The following is a 21045-nucleotide window of genomic DNA, read 5'->3' on the forward strand; positions in this document are numbered from 1 at the left end:
AAGACGCACAGATGTCCTTCACTCGTCTGATAGTGTACACCATATTTTGTTTTATAATAACATGCACAAAGGAGATGAACAGAAAGGAATGAAAATGGATGCGAAAAATATGAGCCTGAAGCTCTCATGGGAACCAAACATGACCTTGGCTGACCCAGTTATCTAGTCTGGACATGTATTACTGCTGATATCCCTTTAAAGACTTTTGGGAGGGGTGCAGGTCTATAGAAAATTTTCCAAATCCTCCCTTTTAACTACCTCCACCCAATAAACCCTGACTCCTGCCAGCTGTCACACACACGGTGTCCAGGGGGCATCTGAGAGATGACACCTTAAAATCATCACGGCTAACTAACTCGAACCTGTCTGCTTTTCCTTTCTGTGTGTCCACAGCGGTCTCTGGCTCCTCCTCAAACGCGAAATACGACCCTGACCAAATCAAAATGGAAATAGCCTGTAGACGAGAGCGGGTAAGTCATTATCGCAGGAGAACAATGGGCTGCAGTGAGGGGCCCTTTTGGGCAGAGAAAGGGGCTGGGGTGTGGCCCCTACAGGATACAGTGGCTCTGGCCTGGGGCCTCAGGAGGATGAGGATGAGATCATGAAGGGGTCAAGCTGAGGTCCCTGATAGGGTTATATAGGACATTTCTCTCTGATCAGTACTATGGGCGAGGGTGTTTCTCCTGCATGAACAACATTTTAACCTGAAGTGTTGAGTAAGGTGTAATTTTGATGTTACTGAAGAAATCTGTCGACAAATCAGAGAAATTGAGTTTCTTTAAAGATTATATTGACAAATTAGGCAACGTCCATAAATAAACATATTTACAGTGATTAAAGACCAGATAACTCAGATTTCCTGGTAATCAATGAAGGTCAATATAATCTGTGTTAAATATTAGGATTAATTTATGTGACCACCATCATTACAGTAATATCAATGCAATCAATGAAATAGTTTTAGACTGATTGGAACCTCTTGTATCCACTTGTAACTCTCTATTAAGAACTTGCAGCACGGTGGTTCGCACGGTAGCCGCACAGCAAGAATGTCCTGAGTTCAATTCCACCATCAGGCCGGGGTCTTTCTGTGTGGAGTTTGCATGTTCTCCCCGTGTTTGCGTGGGTTCCCTCCGGGTACTCCGGCTTCCTCCCACAGTCCAAAGACATGCAGTTAGTGGGGATAGGTTAATTGATTAATCTAAATTATTAATAGGTGTGACTCTGTGCGTGAATGTGAGCACGAATGGTTGTCTGTGTCTCTATATGTTGGCCCTGCGACAGACTGACGACCTGTCCAGGGTGTACGCCGCCTCTCGCCCAATGACAGCTGGGATAGGCTCCAGCGACCCTGGAGAGGATAAGCGGAAGCGAATGGATATTTAAAAACTAATATGACCTTAAAAGATACACGTGTTCATTTCCCTCTCCATGTTGTTATTATTCTTGGACTCTACAAGCATAGCTTTACATGATTTACTGTTTACAGTGATCTTGGTTTATTTTATACTGGGCCTTGGTGCACCTTATCACCCACAGACAGTATAAAAGGTGGATCGAGCTACTGTCATGTCACTTTTTGTCTTTTTTTTTTTTTTTTTTTGGAAGCCTCGATGAGAGTTTTCTCCATCTCCATTGTAGTTGCCGCAGACCGGATCTGATTGTGAGGGGCGGGGTCTGACCGTGAAAATGCCCATCCATTGGGTAACGACTTGTGATTGATGGGTTTTTAGACATTGAGTTTCCTTTCTATAACACAGATAATCCTCCATCTGGTCGCCTTCAGAAAGAAGGCAGAAAGCTTCATCCCTGTTTATACTGTCTTTGCCATCAGCTCACACTCTGGAATGAATTGTTTAGCCCCTCCCACTTTTAAAACAGACTTTCTGCTGATTGGTTGTCTTTTAAAAACTGAGGGTTTTAACAGCATACGGGTGTAGCTGTGTGCCTGAGAGGCTCATATTAAAGCTGTTTATTCTCATTGAGCTCGTAGAGAGCCAAGAGTAGAAAAAACTTGTGGAACTGAGAATTTAGAGCGGTCTGAAGACTGAACTGTTTCTTTCACAGAGATTCCTTCTACATAGGCGGACCTCATTTGAAACAGTGGGATGTTCAATGAGCGCATGCTCTGTGGTAACTGTAATAACTCCCCTCTGTTAACATTCCCGTTGTCAACATGTTGTCTGACACTGTCCCAGATATGAACAATATTTATTGGAACAGGTTGGCAGCCTGTTTAAAGCAACATCATCTTCCTTGTAAGGATCTGAATATCGTTCTAGGTTTTACTTATGGGATGGAAATGGTATCTGTGTTGTTTATCGATGTGGCCCTCATGAATTTGTGCACACACCGAGGAAGAAACGATTGCGAGGAGAAAAAAGGGCCCTTAAATCAGGAAGATTCTCATTAGGCAGATGTAAGATCAATGTGTTTGTATTGCATTCAGCTCGCAGCTGTAGCTGTTAGTGCAAGAAAACTTTAGTCAAAGCAGCCACAGCACTAACATTATGCCCAAAATATGTTCAAATAGGTGAATTATTAAAAAAAAAAAGACCTTCTGTGCAGTTGAGGTTTAGGGGAAACTATCCATAGGGACCTGTTTGTTATAACAGGCTCTAAACATGTTTATTTCTGCTGTAACCTGGAGTCAGCCTCAAGTGGCCATTAGAAGAGCTGCAGTTTTTTGACTTTGTTGCTTCTGTGTTTAAAAATAATTCAACAAACATCAGATAAATTAGAATAATGCCTCTTTTTAAAAAATCTTGACTCCCTATATATTGTATTACAGGCCTTCTCCTAACCTTTGATTGTCTCTAAACTTGGTAAATTAAAATTCACGTGCCCTCTGTAACTCTGAAATTGTTCCCTTTCCCTATTTCATATTAAAATAATATTTTTAAAAATCTTTAACTGGGTCACACTTCACAGCCACCATATCAATTATAGATTTCTATTTTTCTAAACCCTCTCAAGCACAAAACGCCTCAGTGTGTGACCCTGTGTGTGTGATTGTGTGTGTGTGTGATTGTGTGTGTGTGTGTGTGTGTGCGGTCCTCTATATAAACATAGCTGAGCATTCCTGTATGTGAATAGTCGTGACTTGGCACTTTTGGCCGGTGTCGGTGGTGAGAGAAGCCCATTGTGTGCCACGCTAACCCGGTGCTCGCTTCTGTCCGCAGCTCTCCCGACTGAAGCAGGAGCTGGCCCAGGTGAAGCAGGAGCTGCAGTATAAGGAAATGGGAGTGGAGACCCTGCAGGAGTGAGTGTTCCTCTGCCTCTGTGTGTCCCAGGCCCACCCTTCCTCCCATGGCCGCCTTTCTCCTTCCTACAACACTCGGCCTTGTTGCTCCCCACCCAGCGGCCTTTTCCCTTTTTTATTCTTTCTCACACTGTATGTTTGGTCTCATCCTTTAGGTTCCTTTAAAACCTTTTCCCTTTCCTCGCCACACTTTTATGTTGTCTATATTGTTGAACAGAGCTTTCAAATTTAAATATTATAATCTTTTAAAACAGTTTCCACTGCTCACAGTTTAGACACGATTTCGTTTACCTAAGACTGATTCAAATTTCAAAGATTTCAAGCAAAAAGGCCTTTGACTCATTTAAAAAAGAAAAAGAAGATATTTAAGTTAATAGGAATATATTGTGATTTAAAGTAACTTTTCTCTATTATTCATTGTACTTCTAGTTTTTGTTGCTTTTCACACACATTCACATGGCGTCTTCCTGTGCTGGGAACATTTCTAAGCAGCTCCAAATTTCATGTTAGAAATAGAAGCTCCACCTCTGAGAGGAGAAAAAAAGAGAGAATGTTTCAGAAAAGGCAAATGGAGGGAGTTTTTGATGGAAAAGGGGACTCCACCTCAGGAAGAGGATGCACCAGTGGAGTGCAGAGAGCCAAGGCTCAGCCTGGAGAGGAAGTTGTCCCATGGAGAAGGGGGGGTAGAGGTGGAGGGGGTGAAAAGGGGGGGGAGGTGTGGGCTTGAAAGCAGTTTCAAAAACACAGAGATATCTGGCAGCAAATTCCTCTGCACTTCCTGAGTCCTGGCAAAGAGTCCCTTATCTCTTAGATAATACACAACTCAAGTGATTCCCAGAATAGACAGGAGAATACACAGCTTGCAGAAAACGGAGACGCATCCTCTTCTTGAATTTTTTTTACGTGTGTGTATACGTGCTCATATGCATGTTTATGTCTTTGTTAGCCTTTGTGTATGTGTGTGCGCGTCCCTTTGTTCCCTCTGGGTCACCCGGTAGGGCTGAGGCCATGAGGAACCCTACGGCTGTTGTTTTGGGGTTGTTTTTTTTTTCTCCAATCTCAGCTGTTGTCAGCGATATAGCTAATTGTTCTCCACGCCATGTCGCATCAGATAAAGCAAACCAACAGTTTCTGGTGTAGAGCCCTCCTGCTCTTTAATCTTCATTGCTCGACTTAAAGAATTCAGGAGTTGGACTTAGGAGTTTTAATCTTTTGGACAGTTTGCCATACAGACGTCTCATCTGTTCTCCATCTTATCTTGATGAATTTCTCTGAATTTTTGGATGCTTCACATGCTTCCTCTGACCTGTTTCTGTAGCCAACATCGCAATCAGCAGCTCTAAGAATTGAACTAAAATAAATGTAAGCATATATGATGCTGTACGGCACGGGGGAGGTGGGGCGGTTCAATACAGCCAAGCACAGAAGGGTGGGCAGTGTCCTGTTTTCTGCTAAACACATAAACCTATAAACTCCTCGGCCCTGCCAATGGGCCGGGGGGAACAAAGCAGGGCTTGTTTTGGGAGGAAGAGGCAGGGTCGGGTGGATGAACAGTACCTGCTGTTGAAGGAGAGTGAAGGAAGCGGGTTGTGGCGAGAGGGGAGGCCACGTGCCAGGTCCACTAACGGAGGAGGCACGGTCCTGTGCTCTTCCAGCTCCCCACCAACCAATCACCTACCTAACCACACACACACAGACTAGGGATACAAGATTTACTCTGCAAGCACGATGAAATGCGCAGATAGGTCATATTTGGTGTACTGTGATATGTTTTTGTTTATTTTTTAATGTCATGATCTGTAGGATAAACCCACGCAGAGATTTCACCTGCTAAATCAGGGAGAGCCCAAACAATCCCTGATTGTTGAAAGTAAACGAACGGAGCCTTTATACCAGTCTGTCACATGCAGTTTCAGTATTTCTGAACTAACCACAGTCTAAAGAAACACTTGACTCATTCATGAATACAATACAGTAAGACTTCAGATGTTCATCAGATTATTTTGTGACTTTACTCACCACTGACAAGTTTTCCCAATACAAAGCACCGTATCTTGTTGTGCAAGTGAATGAGAGATTCATTCCTAATTTTAAACTACTTTAGATACAAATAAGAAAGTAAAGGTAGGTAAGAGTCAGATTGGTGATAAATAACAGTTCAGTAGAGCCGATTAGCTCTCATTCTTAATCCTTGTGCTTCTTTTGGTAATTACTCTTATTACTTTTAGTGTCCGAAATTAAATCCATTTCAGTTTTATCCTGTCTTAAAGTCAAAGATGAACAAAGATGCTTGAAAACATTAACATAAGTTTAAACTTTTAGTTCTGACATCGACCTCTATGGAAGCCCAAAAATGACAGAAGACTCATGAATGATTATCAGCAAAAAATAATATATTTGTTTAAAAATCTTTTTATATTATTAACTAATAATGTTCAGTTTGCGGGCTTCATATATCCATCTCAACCTCACTTAGAAAATCACCGACATACATGATGCTGATATACCTTTAGTTTAGTTTATTAGGACCCACGTTAGCTACAGCCGTGCAGCAACTTTTCTCCCTGGAGGTCATAAAGGGAAACTTTACATTGTTACAGTGCAGCAAAGCTACTTAGAGACGTAGCAAATTAAAAAAGCTGTAACTCCAAACACACACACGAGAACACAAGCTTGTTAAAACCGTCGGACCATAAAAAAACTGGTTTGTCTTGTGTTGTCTTCATAGCTCAGTTCATTAGTTGGATTGAATTTGATTTTCAGCAGATGTCTTTTCAAACATCTTTGATTTTAAGCTTTTTAAGAACATAGGAAAAATACTGAAACCATGAAGGTTTGCCCTCTGGGACCAGGGCTTTCAGAGTGTGGCCTGTGGGTTAAAGACTGCCCTTATTAACATTTTATGGGGCGTCCATGAGTGCTGACTGCACTACTATACATTTAATTAATTCACAGTTCATGTCATACTGTGATAAAGAAACAAAACACAAGAACAAGGTGGCATTTCTCTTCACATTTAACTATTCTAGTGTTACCATCACAGCAGGCTTCCCTTCATCCACCAGCTTTCTACTGCTTATCTGGGCCCTGTGCTCAGACCTCTCTCCCACCATCTCCTGCAGCTCTTTCATGGGGATATTGAGTCATTCCCAAGCCAGGAGAGGCATATAAACCCTCCAGCATGCAGTGAGTCTGCCACAGGCCCTCTTCCTGGTAAGTCCAGGAACGCCTCACATCAAATGTGCTGGGAAACCACCTCCTCCTGCTTTCAGTTTGGAGGAGTAGTGGTTCTACTCCTGAACCCTGTCTCTAATGAACATCCCAGCTGCCCTTCAGAGGAAGCTGATTTCTGCCCTTTGGTTCCTATTTTTTTTTTTTTTTTTTTTTTTTTGGTCACTACCCAGAGCTCATGGCCATAGGTGAGGGTGGGAATGTAGATCGACCAGTAATTCTGAACAGCTTCCCTTTCACGCTTCGCTGGCTCTTCCTTATAAAAATCAGAGGAGTGTACACATCACTGGTGATGCCACACAAACCCATCCCCATTCTCCTGTCCTTCATAAACAAGGCCCTAAAAGCCCTCCCATCACAGGGAATTAGTCACATGGGCCTTCAGTTACCCTGACAGTTACCTTTACTGTCAATGAATGTAACAGCCACTTTAAAGTAAAAAAAAAAAAAAAAAAACCCAAACAAACTACAAAACAACAACAAAAAAAATCAAAATAAACCACATTACATGCCACTCGGTCATAATGTTTCGAGAGCCCTTGCTGTACATCAGAGCTTCATTATACTTTGCAAAAGCCAAGAGTGTCTTAGCAGATATAAAATGTGTATTTTTTACCTTCCAGGATTGACAGAAAGATGTCCTCCAGTCAGACAAACTACAAGCTGGACGAGGCTCAAGCCATCTTCAACGAACTGCGTAGCATCAAGAAGGCCATCAGCACAGGCGAGAAGGAGAGGCAGGACCTCATCCAGGTGTCTCTTTTTTCCCCTTCTTCTTTAAAGATCATGTTGACTTGCTAGCTTCAGAAGTTCTCAGTTTTTTTTTTTTTGTTGTTGACATGTTCGATACTGACCTCTAGTGTCTGTCAGCCTCTGCTACTTCGCCTCATTGTCTATTATTAAAGCACATTTCCAGACATCTGAATCACCCACCAAGTTTCAGGTTTTGTCAGCAAACCAAAATATACGACGCAGCAATAAATTGTGAATAATCGAGCGGTAACAGGATGATAATGATGACCACATTTGCAGATGCATTTCCTGGCAGCATCACGATCTATTTTTGAGCACGCAGTGGAGGCAGATGACACTTTTTGACATATTTTTTCTTTATCAAAAGAAAAATTCACACAAGGCATTTAAGAAAAAGCAAACGATCAAACGTTTATCATACAAACACGTTAAAGCACCTACTCACATAAACTAAAACGGAGGCATTTAATTTGGCTAAAAACTCCCTGTAAAAACAAACTCTGCATGATTCACAATAAACAATTACACTGATAACAGAGAAAGTAAAAAACGGTCTCCAGACCTTTTCAGACTTGTCTTCTTTGGCCTTCAGTATTTATGTTATTCTTTCTAGTAGAAGGTTTGATGTTAACTTTTATTTTATTTTTATTTTTTACCACTCTGGCTGTGGGGGCATTTTCCAAGCTATCTTTAAGTGACCGTAACTGGTGACCACCAAAGAAATTTGAACCTTTTTTCTTCTTCTTTCGACTGCTTCTTTTAGGGATCACAACTGCAGGTCATCTGAATCCATCTCACCTTATTCCTAACATCCTCTTCTGTCACACCAACCCTCTGCATGTACCTCCTTCACTATGTTCATGAAATTTCTGAGGTCTTCCTCTTTTCTCGCTGTCTGACAGCTCCATATTAAACATCCTTTGTCCAATATGTCCACTGTCTGAACTGTCTCAGCCTCTCTTACTTTCTCTCAGTCTACTCAACCTAATCTGTCCTTTATTATAATGATTTCTTGTCATTCCCAATGAAAGCTTTAATATCTTCAACTCCTCCAGATGCGCTTCCTGTCTTTTCGACAGTGCCGCTGTCCATAAACCGTACATCATAGCAGGTCTCGCTAACATCTTGCAGTGAAAATCAATAGAAGCAAGACGGAGTACACCTGTGTGAATAAGAAAGAAGCAGGCCGTTGTTCCCAAAGAACAAAAACTACTCTTGACTGTTTATTAAAATGAAGTCATATCTCTAACATATCCCGGTATAAGTTAAATAAAGATTATTTTGAACTCTGAATCATCCGAAGGTTTGAATTATTTAAGAGTATAAATATGGAGTTGGAAATGAACATAACGTGTCCTCTTTCTCACAGAGCCTGGCTAAGCTGACTGTTAACTTCCAAAGCAGCTTGTCGGTGAGCGATTCGGCCAGCGAGATGGCGAACAGCACTGGGACCGTGGGTGACAATCTGCAGCAGTACTGTGACACTGGCTGTCAGACTGACATCATGGGGGAGGTAGGAGACGCCGCTACACCTCCCTGTCTCACCCTAAATTAATAGTCAGCATCCCAGATGATGAGTGTATTACTTTATTTAACTCCCTGCATAAATTTGAAGTGACTAAAGCCAAATAATCTGATCGTATCGTGTAATCTGGTCCATTGCCTTATTTCTCTTCAGTATGTTTCCCAAGACTCCTCATATTTGGTGGACAAAGTGAAACTGAACTGGCAGTACGAGGAAGCCAAGAAAAAGTAAGTGTGCCTGGCTGTTTGTTATTCGTACTACTATGACACACCAGCAGTGGGAGGATGTGTTATGAATAGTATTTGCGCCCGGTGGACGTGGCTGCTGAGCGATGTCTGGCCGGCAGAATGAGCTGGGTGGTCACATTCTTGCCTGGCCACGCTGCTGCTGCTGACTGTGTGCTGCCTTTGTGCACACAGCCAAAGGGAGAGGACTGCCCACAGCCAGCCTCCATGTCAAACCCTGTTTCTCCGCAGGGTGATTTAATATAGACACTGTTTGGCTAAATATATCCCAGCTCACCCTATAGCGTAGACCAACTTATATGTTGGCAAAATCAACACTGGATAAAGCATGGAATTCCTTTACATTAAAAAAAAAAAGGGTGCTTACGAATTCAGCACAGGTTCGTCCAGTAATTTGGGCTGTAAATGTGACTCAGGCCACTTCGGTTAAATCTATGTGTTAGTTGGTCACCATATCAGGATCTCTCAAAAAAATCAAGGGAACATCTCTCACTAATTCACTGAGGACAAATGTGATGATGTGACAGCAGTCAGTGGAAATTCTCAACTGTTTGAAGGCTGGATTCAAAATCATATCAATGATTAAAGTGAAACATTGAAATCAGAAGCTAATCCAGCTGATGTCGTCATGTGTCCCAGTACTGCGTACCAACCCTACGTGCCTATATGCACTGACACGCTTACGAGGAAGCTCATTTAGGTCAATTGTATCTGTGATGCTGTTCTGGCGGATTGCGCAGCTCATGGCCATAGGAGAGGGTCGTTAAACGAGTAAATCGGTTTTGCTTTCACACTCAGGTCATGCCTTATCCAAACTATGTGTCATTATTATAAGAAAATTAAATTACAGTGGAAATTATATGACCCAGTTCACAAAAATGACAGACGGTGAGAAAATCTAGAACAAACTTCTGATGTTTGTGTTGTCTAATGATTCCTGGTCAGACAGTCTTCCAGCTATAAAGAGGTTACAGCAGCAACATCCTGAGTTATTACTTTGGCTCGATACACATTAAAAAAAAAAAAAAAAAAAAAGATTCATGTTGCTGTTGTGACCCAGCAGCTGTAGTGCCAACCATGACATCAGGAGGGGAAGAGAGGCAGGGAGGGAGGGGGGAGACCTGTGGAAACTTGCATGCTCTGTCACTGAGTCACTCTGTCTCAAATCCATCTCACATAAACACAGTTATTTCATCCAAGCTGAGAAATCACTCTGTGAGAACCCAATTAACTCTGAGCAAACATCTGGATCGTATACACCTGTAAGAGCACTCGCTGATGCAGCAGGTAGCTCGGGCAGAAATTACAGACACTGAATGCTGTCATTATAAATCACAGCATGAAGCGTCAGCAGGGCTCAAGTGTGCAGTGTTAAGTGGAGCCGATTGTACGTGTGTTGCTATAAACACTTGTGCAGAGTAAACAGAAGCTGTACATAATGCTGCAGGTAGCATTTATTCAGCAGCCGCTCATAAAAATATTAATATGGGGCCACAGAGGTTGTGAATGTGAGTGTATGTAAACTTTAAACCACAACTATTATCATGAAGTTCTGAGTCTGAAAGACTGATTTTTTTTAAATTTCTTCTTAATCATGGTATGTGAATTTAAAGTGAACGTGAAATTTACGATGTAAAAATGTAAAGGGTTTATACAGCATGTGTAATCTTTCCCGCTCCTCTCTCAGGGTGCAGAGCATACAGCACCAGCTAGCACAGCTGGACAGTGAGAGCTGGTCGGGGCGGGCCGAGGCAGACCGCGACCGGGACTTCTTGCAACTCCTGCGCGAGAAGGAGGCCCTCCTGCAGGAGATCATTCATGTCAGCAAGCAGCAGCACCTGCCGGAGAAGCTGCTGGAGCTGGAGGAGGAGCGCTCCAGGCTGGAGGAGGAGGTGCAGAGGGCACAGAGCTCCCAAAGCCAGGGAGCCAATCAGAGGTGAGAATGATGACAGTGTGCTCTCTTACTGTATTATTTGTTTATGCATCTTAAATTTGCCTGTCAGAGTGATAATTTACAGTCAGGTGCACTTTAATGTTATTTAATAAATATTGGGTTAATAAGTAACAGTTATCATCAGAACACACCAATAGCACCATATTGGATATATAATAATAAAGACACCTGAAGACTCATTCCACATTCAAACAGATGCCAAATGAAGCCAAAGGTTACTTTGTGTCATAAATGAAGATAATCTCAAGGTGAATGGTCTCACCATAACAGTAGTCAAGCGATCGAGTAAACAAAATGTGTATCACAGTTCAAATTACAACTCTTTATACAAACATTTTCATATTTATGGAATAAGCAAGAAAGACATAAAAACAACAAAACAAGAGAAGCCACAGAGAAACAAATGGAAAGAAGTTTATAGCAAGAAAATATAAAGTCATATAGATGGAAATGCTGAGATGTCATATGGTCCTCTCGAGTAATGGAGCCTGTGAAGTGCCGCCAGTTTTTTTTTTTTTGTTTTTGTTTTTGTTTTTTTTAAATCAGCTTGCTTTACCTAACACGTCATATTGTTCTACATCCATTAAAGGTACTTGGAACAATAATTTGTTGACACTGTATGAACTGAGAGTGGTACACATTGTGTTTAAATGTTAACAGGGCATCAGTATTTCCAATCTTTTTACACTCATTTGGAAATTATTATCTTCTCTGCCCCATCATCGCCTCCACTGCCTTCATCATAGCTGTCATATGTCTGTGAACTTAGCAGCCTGTGGGGTTTCTTTTTGTATCAAGGGGATGCACATATACTCACATACTAAAATGAAAAGCTGTAAATCCATCATCATAAATCGCAGTGAGCTGTTGGACTGTGTGTCCATTTCCATACTACATACTAACTGTCACCAGGTTTCCGTATGTGGTTTGTTCACACTGGGAAAAATGACAAACCAAAGAAAACTCAAAACAGTTTCCATGCAGAAACAATTTGTTACTGATATTTTTTATTTATTGCCCGCTTTGTTTCAGCTTTTTATCGCACAGTTTTTAAACATTTACTAAAACCTTTTAGAATGGGTTTGAAGTGTGTATAAAAATGAGCTGATCAGGGGAAGGATGCCTCAAATAACTCTCCTTACATGAAACCATAACATAGTGTATCTCGTTCACTATCAGATTAGGTTTGCAGCTGTGTTCTTCTAGAGGGAATATACCAGTGCCCTCGTAGCCCAGTTTATCCTGTAAGATTAAAACGCAGTGAGCTGTTACACAAGCCTGTCGGCTGATATGTGATGCCATACATTGAACTCTGGATTTCTTATACATCGAAGTGAATCTCCCAACAGGATCCTGCAGCAGGAGAAGAGGAATGTTCTGCTGAGACAGCTGGAGGAGGCAACACGCATCACCACCTACCTTCACTCCCAGCTGAAAAGGTGCAGCACACACTCCTAAAGTTCCTCAGTCATTGTCTGTGTCTGCTCTCTCATGAGTCACATGTTCTGTAGTTTTGCCACCACTGGGAGTTTTAAATTAAAGTGAAATTGTAATCAAAATAAAACAGAAGTGCAGACAGCTTTAAATAACTATAATAAATAAAGTTTTCATTTACTGAATTCATAAAAGGCATTATTTAGATTTCTACCCATTTCTCTCCTGCTCCTTTGTCTTGTCTGCCTCCAGCCTGTCGGCCAGTTCTCTGACCGTGTCGTCCAGCAGCAGCCGCGGCTCTTTAGCCTCCAGTCGGGGTTCCCTGGCGTCCAGCCGAGGCTCCCTCAGCTCCATCAGTTTCAGTGACATCTACGGTCTCCCCCAATATGAGCGCCACGAGGGCGCTGGAGAGCCCCTTGAGCCTCACCTCCGTTACCTGCTTCCCCCAGAGACCGTCTCAAGAGACTGCTCCATGTTTACCCCCGACCCTCTGACCCAGAGCAAAACCAAACGCTCCCACGACACCCCGCAGTCCCTGGCTTCGCTGTCCTCCCGCTCCTCGCTCTCCTCCCTGTCACCGCCCAGCTCGCCAATGGACACGCCCTACCACTCTGCCCCTCAGGACTGTCCCCTCACCCAGATGACGGAGGAATACATGGAGCAGGCGGGCCGCGGTATTTTAGAGGGGCTGCGGGCGCAGTCACAAACCCTATCACACACCTCCATGATAAGCAGTGAGGAAACGGTCAGCCCGGCCGCTGTGCATCAACTGGATAACAAGATTCACAGAGACAGTGGGGCTCAGGCGGCTTTCACCTCCACAGGTAAGCGAAGAAACTCTGTATAAACCTAACTCAGAGTTCACAAAAAAAATGTTATATTAATGGGTCAAAATGATTAAAACGGTCACTGTGCTGTTTTCTGTTTTGCTGTTATTATCTTGTTTTGCCTTTCAGCACATTTCCTTATCGTCACTGTAGACATTCAATAAAGTTAAAATTCACTCTCTGCCAAGATATTTAGCTACTTAATTTGATTTAATTATAATAAATGTTCACAGAAACCCCAAAGAAGTTGAGTTTGTGGGTAATTATCATGATCTCAATAAAAGAATAAAGGCAAAAGAGCAGAAATTCTAAATGACACAATGTCTAATCAGTAAAAGACAGCAAGAGACAACAGCTCACTCATTCTGTGAGCTGCTTTTCCTGAGGCAGGCTGTCTTCCTGAGACTCTAAAGATATGATTTTACCTAAAATGCTAAAGCCTACCTGCTAATGCATTGAATTAACTCCAAATCTTTGTAGGAGTTACTCTGAGGGGAAACAGTGCCAACAGAAGTGGCAGGAGAGCCAGGAGAGTCTCTGCAGGTGTTTCTGAGGATGCTCTGGCCACCGACAGCGGGGTGTTTGAGGCCTGGGGCAGAAGGTGAGTAGAGGTCTATTCTCACAGTATTAAAGCTAAACTTTAACACCTCCTAGTGGAGAAGGAGAGTACTACACCCGAAATAAGAATGCGTTCAGAATTTGTGACTGTGGTGTTTGCATGGCATTGCATTTCATTATAAATTCAGGTAGTTATAATCCTGTCCATAGAGGCTTGACTACCTTTAGTAGACTAAACAAAAAGCTTGTGTCCAGTAAAGTGGGAAAACTCTTTGCTCATTCACCATTTTTCCATTCGTCCAACAGGGCGGAGGAGTTTGATGAGATGTCATACATGAAAGAGCTGACGTCTGCGAGCGAGCCCACCCAGATCCAACTGGGACTGCTGTGAGTAAACAAGTTAGTGCAGACAGTGCGTGGGTGGCAAAGCTCGTTCCTCGTTAATATCTCTGGATGAACTGTATTCTCTCTTCACAGGTGGGAGTCCAGTTCTCAGTCTCTGCGACTGCATCTGTTACAAGTCAAAAATTTAAATAGGTCAATTGTGAGAGACGGCTATAAAGTGTGAGTACTTTCAGCTCTGAAAATGAAAGAAATACTTGTGGAAGAGTTAAAGTGGCAGAAGGAGATGACTCTATATTAATCAGATGGTTAGTTTACGGGATGCACAGGGAAACTGCTGCTACTCCAGTTTAGGTTAAAAAGAACAGACTTGATGGATTTCTAGTTTAAAAGTCAACTTTTTAAAAAATTTATGCAGTTTTTTTTTTTTTTATCATTAATCTGTTTAGCTAAATTTCCCATATCTTTTCTAACTCGTATTGAGACTGTCAGGCCACTGAGATGATAGGCCTGGTGCACAGGCTGGAGCATTGGCTCACTATCCTGTTTTTATTACATGGAATAAGAATAAAATATCAACAGCAAAACAACACTGCACGAGCTGTATTCAGCCATAAACATTACAGTTAAAAGGATGTCCGAGTACTTCGTTAGACTTTCCTTGATCTTTGCACTTTGCGTTTAAAGGCACCCACTTATCTCCAGTTTGCCTCCTGCAGTTGTTCGTGGAATATCAGGGGAAGAAATTTCACAAACTGATATGTTGCATCCTATCACAGAGGAATTTATTGAGCTCTTTAGAACAGCCCATTTTTAAAATAGTTGTTTAATGTAAAGGCAGACTCAATGACAAAGGGAGTAGAAACTTCCTTCTTCCTATAGTGTTCCTTTTACTTGAGCCAACACTCTGAATCTTTTCTGTCTCAGCACTCTGAGGACACTCATTTGCATTAAGTAGAAGTCTGAGTATTGTTCTTTTCATGCGTTGTTCTTCAGGTATGTGAAGGTGCACCTGATTTCACTGGACGGCAGCAGGGCCTGTGCGTTTTACTGTTGTACAGCATTGGAGCCACAATCCCAGATGACTTTCAACGAAGGCTTCCGCATTCCTGTCCCAGCAAACGCCCTGGCGGTGTGCGTTCTGCAGCTGTCTGTCTGCTCACTGGGACCTCAGGCTCAGGAAGAGCTGCTGGTGGGTCTGAAGGGCTCAGCTGCCATAACCTCACTGCTGGTGGAGACTGGGGTTACAGCTGTTCAGATTAAAATGTCCTGTGTTTGCCTGCAGGGTAAAGCCCAGGTGAGCCTGGCAGATTGTGAGGGGAGCCCAGAGATGGTTTACCACTGGCTGCGAGTGCAGATGTTGAATGGGACAGAGTCACAAAGGCCTGAACAGAGGAACGTCATCCAACGCAGACACCAGGATGGCCAGGTTGACGAACAAAGGCCCGGAGCCATGGTAAACATATTTTATTTAGTCAATAACAGCAGTGTCAGGAAGCAGCTGGACGGTGCTGCTCAGGTAAAAATCAGTTAAAAACAAAGACTTTGGCTGTGTGACTGCGTCTGGAGGACCTGGTCAGGGAGAATTCAGACCAAATAGTCATTTTGCCCAAAACATTAAGGTGTCAAATCGCGTATATAAACCAGATTGACATTACAGTTGCTACATCCACAATAAAGCCGCAGCCTGTGGTTCCAAGAGCTGAGCCTGAGTAAACTAATTTTGTTCACTGGATCCTGTAAGTTGTAATCCTGCTAATTCTTTTGGATAAATTCACATTCCCATTGTTGAATAGCAGCTTGTAGCCAATGGCCTGCAGGCGTGTAGCTTGTTCAAGTGCGTAATTGACAAGAATGTGTGTCAGAAGCCAAGTCAGCCTGCATGCTCCAGCCTCAGCAGTCAGAGGGAGGGGAGTGATGAAAGACTGAAGATCTTTTTTGAGGGATTAAAATGTGATGTTACAGGACACTGCATGCAATCTGCTGTCACGCAACACCCCCACCCACCTGGAGGAGCGGGAGAAGAAGGACGAGCCTGGGGAGGCAGCGTCGGAAAGGTGACATTATCCTCCTCTCAGGCTAGATTTTGCTTTGACAAATAAATACATCGTTTTGGCCCCTGTCATGTTTGTACCTTTATGAGGATGGTGCATTTTTCAGGAGTTGGCAGGCGGAGTCAGTGGACAGCGGCTGCAGCAACAGCATTGCATTCACCGCTCCCTGCTCAGAGGGCCTGTGTGCAGAGGGAATCTGCATCACCACCGGAGGACGCTGTGACCAGACAGTCTGCAAACCCTCAACAATAAAGGTACGAGGTGACGCTTTGGTAGTGAGGAGATTCTTATTGGGGGAAAAAAATCTGGCATTAAAAGTTCTGTTCATACATTTTTTTGTAGGTAGAAAAGGCAACCATGACAGAAGGCATGTTCCCGGAGCCGGTGCGAGTCCGACCTAAAGAGCGGGGAGGCCGCTGGGGTCACGCCTCGCCGTTCATGCGTGGTAGCACCATCGTTCGCTCCCAGACCTTCTCACCGGGCGCTCGGAATCAGTACGTGTGCAGGGTGAGTATTTTATTTTATTATAAAAGTGACAGCATATAGATACGAATATAAGATGTGTAGTGTAATTCTCATCTTTCTTTCCTGTCATGCTGTATATCCATCTGGATGAAAAGGCCGTGCACGATTAATGTGCAGACAATGTGCAGGAAAGCCCCCCCTCATTTTAAGTATTTAAAATGTTCAAACATGAGCTGATTCTTGAATGTAATTAACTGTTTTACAGCAAGTTAAACAGACAACATTCAACCTTGTCAACCATAATTATGACTTTCTGCCACCCGCCCGCGCCCCGCCCACCTCCAGGAACATTTATACTGTATTGTTTGGTTTGAGTTGCCCATCAGCTGTGGAGGTGTCTCCTTTATCTTAATATATATAGCTCAAAAACATCATCTGACAGCTGTGTCTCTTTCCAGAAATCATGACCTAGTTACTAAAATACCCAAATAAAATCCACAAACGCTGTTGTGAGCAGTTTCATGTCGGAACTAATTTCTCTCTACTGTCTACATTTGCCAACCAAAAGAAGTGCACAGCTAGTTTCTGCTCAGCTGTGAGGGGACGACTTTAAGTGTTTACATCCTGTGTAGATTTGCGCTTTCGTCTGCAGCGCTAAGATCGGTGGGTGTAGTGCGGTAACAGGTTTGTGTTTTTAGACTAACTGGGTCATGATTTGTGGAAAGAAACATGAATGAGTGTCTCACATTTTTTGTGAGATGAATGATTTTTAGTCCTTTGTGCCACACTTAACTCTTATCTATGAATCATTCAACCATAAAAAAGGCCCCTAATTCAAAGTACGAAGCAGTGTTGTTTACATGTAACACACGACTTGGTAAAGAACCAAATGCATCTTAAATCTATGAAAAACTAATTGAATATATGAAAAATGCCAAAGACAATATATTTGCTTAAAATAGTATAGAACGAGGAATAAGCTGAAAACTTTTGGAATACTGTGCAAAGTGTCCATAAAGTGGAAATGGCAGTCCTAAAAAACTACATCAGTGCATTGTCTTCCTTCTCTCACTCCAACCAGTCGCAGCAGATGGCCCCGCCCCTCCCTGAGCCTGGTTCTGCCGGAGGTTTCTTCCTGTTAAAAGAGAGTTTTTCCTTCCCACTGTCGCCAAATAGCTTGCTCATAGGGGGTCATATGGTTGTTGGGTTTTTTTCTCTGAAGGTATTATTGTAGGGTCTACCTTACTATATAAAGTGCCTTGAGGCGACTGTTGTTGTGATTTGGTGCTATATAAATAAATTGAATTGAATTGGACCTGAAGCTGAAGTGGAAATGGCAGTCCTAAAATAAATCGGTGTATAAAAGAAAGAAATAGGACCTGGCACAGGACCTGAGAGATACATTTGGCCCTGAAGCCTCATCAGATGTTGTCTCAGTGGAAGAGTGGCTGTCAAGTAGCCATTCTTAAGGAAGGGAAACAGGGAGCAAAGGCTGAGGTGTTCCAAATTACAGGCATCACTGAGGGCCATCGTACTTATGGAGCGATCCAATTTTATTCCAAAATCTATAAACCATGGTTTGTTGTAGTTTGAGGCTACATTTCAGTCAGCAGTGTTGGGAATCTTGTCGAAGTGATGTGATTAATTTAGCATCTGATGGGAAACAACAATGGACTGGCCTCCCCAGAGCCCGGACCTTAACATTATTGAAGTAGTGTGGGATCATGTTCTTCCAAAGAAGAGCTTTGAATGTCCTTGAAAGCCTGGAGAACTGTTCCTGAACACTACTTACAGAAGGCTGGTCTGAGAGAGTCCAAGCTGTGTTAAAGGATAAAGGTGGTCGCACCAAATATTGACATTCAAGCTAATTAGAATTGTTCAAACCGTTTTTGGTGCACAAAGCCTTGCAGGGAAGTCCGTGTCTCCACTTGTCTGTAATTAACTAAAACATTTGGGCCAGTTTAAGCATGAAATAAATCACTGCCATATTTTCCATATTCATAACAAAATGTAAAGAAATTAGGGTCGGCTCAAGAGTTTTGCACATTACTAAGCGTGGCTCACTTTAAAATAAGGCAACTCGCACTAAAATAATCTAGCTGGATTATTTGGCACCATGGGGCAGTGGAAACATGTATTTGATTTTAGGGTGAGCTGTGGCCTTAAAGTGGATGTTATTGTTTCTTTCAGCTGTATCGCAGTGACAGTGACAGCTCAACTCTACCAAAGAAGTCGCCTTTTGTTAGAAACACATTGGAAAGAAGAACACTGCGATATAAGCAGGTACGTTCTCATTATGTCTCTTTCACCCTGTGCCTGTACGGGTTTTTTTGTCGTTTACCTGAGTTGTCTGTGTGTGAGCAGCAGTCGTACCGCTCCCCCCTGGCCGAGCAGCCGACGCGCACCTCCCTGGACCTGGAGCTGGATCTCCAGGCCTGCAGGACCCGTCAGAGGCAGCTGATGGAGGAGCTGAGCGCCCTGAGAGAGCTGAAGCTGCGACTGGAGGAGCCGCAGACCAGGGAGGCCACCGAGCTCCCCAACTGGGCGCTGAGGGACGAGCGCTTTCGATGCCTGCTCAGAGAGGCCCAGAGACAGGTGAGGAAACCGAGTGGGCTGCAGCTCCCTTACAAATACGCCTCTCCCAGCAGCGTTTGACAGTTTTTGCTGCTTTACAGGCTAACCAAAGCAAGCAGGAGCAACGTCAGGAAGAGGCGGCAGAGAGGAGGCTGAGGAAGGCCTCTAAGGAGGTTCTACAGATGAGAGGGCAGAGCCAGAAGGAGCCGCTGCCTGTGCAGACGTTCAGGTGAGAAATGCACTGATCAGTTTTCACATTGTTAGTCACGGCACCGAAGTCCAGGAAAATTACTGTGCCTGTCAGCAGAGGCTGCACTTCAGGTTAAACTGATGTGATATATAAGTCAGCTAAAATCTGTTTCAGCTGTATGCTATGAACACCCGCTGACCCCAGAAGAAGTCTTAAATTTAGCTTGGCATCTATTCCTTCCTCGTGTTCTGAAGAAAGATATCGTGGAAGAGGACTGTTGTTTAGAAACTTAAGATCTACAGAGCTCCTACTTTATTCATATCACATATCCATAGTTTAAATCGGGAACCTTACATAATGTTACATTTGTGGTTATTTCCATCAGAAGAAAGTCATGGCAGGCCCAAACAGTGGGTTCCACTAAATTAAATTCTTTAAGACTTAAATAATCAGAAATGTGACAAGTAGCAGGAGAAGAATTTCTAAAACTTTTACTGGCAAATAAGTCAAGTTCATGCAAAGACTGATCTTTCTTCTTCATTCATAACGTCTGCAAATCTCTGACACATTGGACATCAAAGTCTAGACCTAACTGATCAGCGACGATGCATTCCTGCTTTATCAGCACTCCAAGTTGCTGATCCACCTGCTCTTTAAGGACTAACTAAAAATATCCATCAATTCAGGACCAATTTGGTGACCATGTGTGCATTTTTCCAGCCTTACACAGCACAATGTCACAATGCAAAAATGACACATTGTGCAAAACTGACCGAAAATCTACGGTCAAAGCAGCAAAGTGTACGAAACACAAAACGACAGAACTTTTGTCTACACTGATTTAAAAGTCAAACACCAAAGAGACACGGCACAGTTCACAAGATCACTGCTGATTAGGAAGCTTTTACTAAAAACGGCATATTAATTATAACAAGTCGTCGTCTTTGCCTGCAGAGAGAAGATGGCTTTTTTCACAAGACCAAGGTTCAACATACCTCCTTTGCCGGCTGACGATGTATGAGAGCTCGTCTCTGTGTTATGTGACTAAACATGAAGTATTTGTGCCTTTTTTTTTTTTTTTTTTTTTTTTTTTTGAGCTTATGAAGTACCAAGATTTCTTCTAAGGCCACAGGCGACGTGACCAGCAGACTATGAAGACTCAAAGCTCAAAGGTTTCACATTTTCAGAAACATTTGTGTGATTATTGTAAACACAAACACACTAAAGATGCACAGTTATCGACGACAGCGCGGCTGCTCGTTTCTTTTTTTGAGGAAAGTGACTTTCGAACAATCTCCCTCTCTGCTCCTGTATGACTATCTTCTGTTTGTGCTTACAAAAGGCTGGAAGACGGGAACAAAAGTCAGTTTGAACAAATTCACTGTACTGTAACTTATTTTATAGTACTTTTCCTTGAAGGAAATAAAAAAGAACTCTTCCTGCTTTTTTTAAGTGTATTTTGTAGCTTTGAACAAATAGCACTTCAGTGTTTTTACATACAGTAAAATTGAATTATTGTCTGATTTGTCTCCTAATTCTTAAGAGTTATTTGCATAAAAAGTCACTTTGTAATCCACTTTTGTTACAGATGTCATTGTCCTTTTATTGTTATTAAAATTAATATTATTTCA

The 21045-nt window shown here is 42.7% G+C and overlaps 1 protein-coding gene across 1 annotated transcript in view; it reads left to right on the forward strand.

The window, feature by feature from the left end:
- The window catches only part of wwc3 (WWC family member 3), a 44217-nt gene extending 23172 nt beyond the window's left edge, over positions 1-21045 (forward strand). Inside the window, exons 4-23 of the mRNA XM_085397869.1 lie at positions 394-470; positions 3183-3262; positions 7117-7246; positions 8616-8759; positions 8925-8998; positions 10704-10952; positions 12320-12409; positions 12657-13228; positions 13712-13832; positions 14096-14176; positions 14267-14353; positions 15128-15323; positions 15417-15587; positions 16097-16188; positions 16292-16439; positions 16528-16692; positions 18841-18933; positions 19015-19245; positions 19326-19453; positions 20369-21045. Of these exons, the coding sequence (XP_085253995.1) occupies positions 394-470; positions 3183-3262; positions 7117-7246; positions 8616-8759; positions 8925-8998; positions 10704-10952; positions 12320-12409; positions 12657-13228; positions 13712-13832; positions 14096-14176; positions 14267-14353; positions 15128-15323; positions 15417-15587; positions 16097-16188; positions 16292-16439; positions 16528-16692; positions 18841-18933; positions 19015-19245; positions 19326-19453; positions 20369-20435 (2996 nt within the window). The 3' untranslated portion in view covers positions 20436-21045. The remainder of the gene's footprint in view (positions 1-393; positions 471-3182; positions 3263-7116; positions 7247-8615; positions 8760-8924; positions 8999-10703; positions 10953-12319; positions 12410-12656; positions 13229-13711; positions 13833-14095; positions 14177-14266; positions 14354-15127; positions 15324-15416; positions 15588-16096; positions 16189-16291; positions 16440-16527; positions 16693-18840; positions 18934-19014; positions 19246-19325; positions 19454-20368) is intronic.

Source organism: Rhamphochromis longiceps, linkage group LG23, assembly GCF_057381845.1.
Source record: "Rhamphochromis longiceps isolate RC_006_pf linkage group LG23, R_longiceps_female_GT1.1, whole genome shotgun sequence".
Classification (NCBI taxonomy): domain Eukaryota; kingdom Metazoa; phylum Chordata; class Actinopteri; order Cichliformes; family Cichlidae; genus Rhamphochromis; species Rhamphochromis longiceps.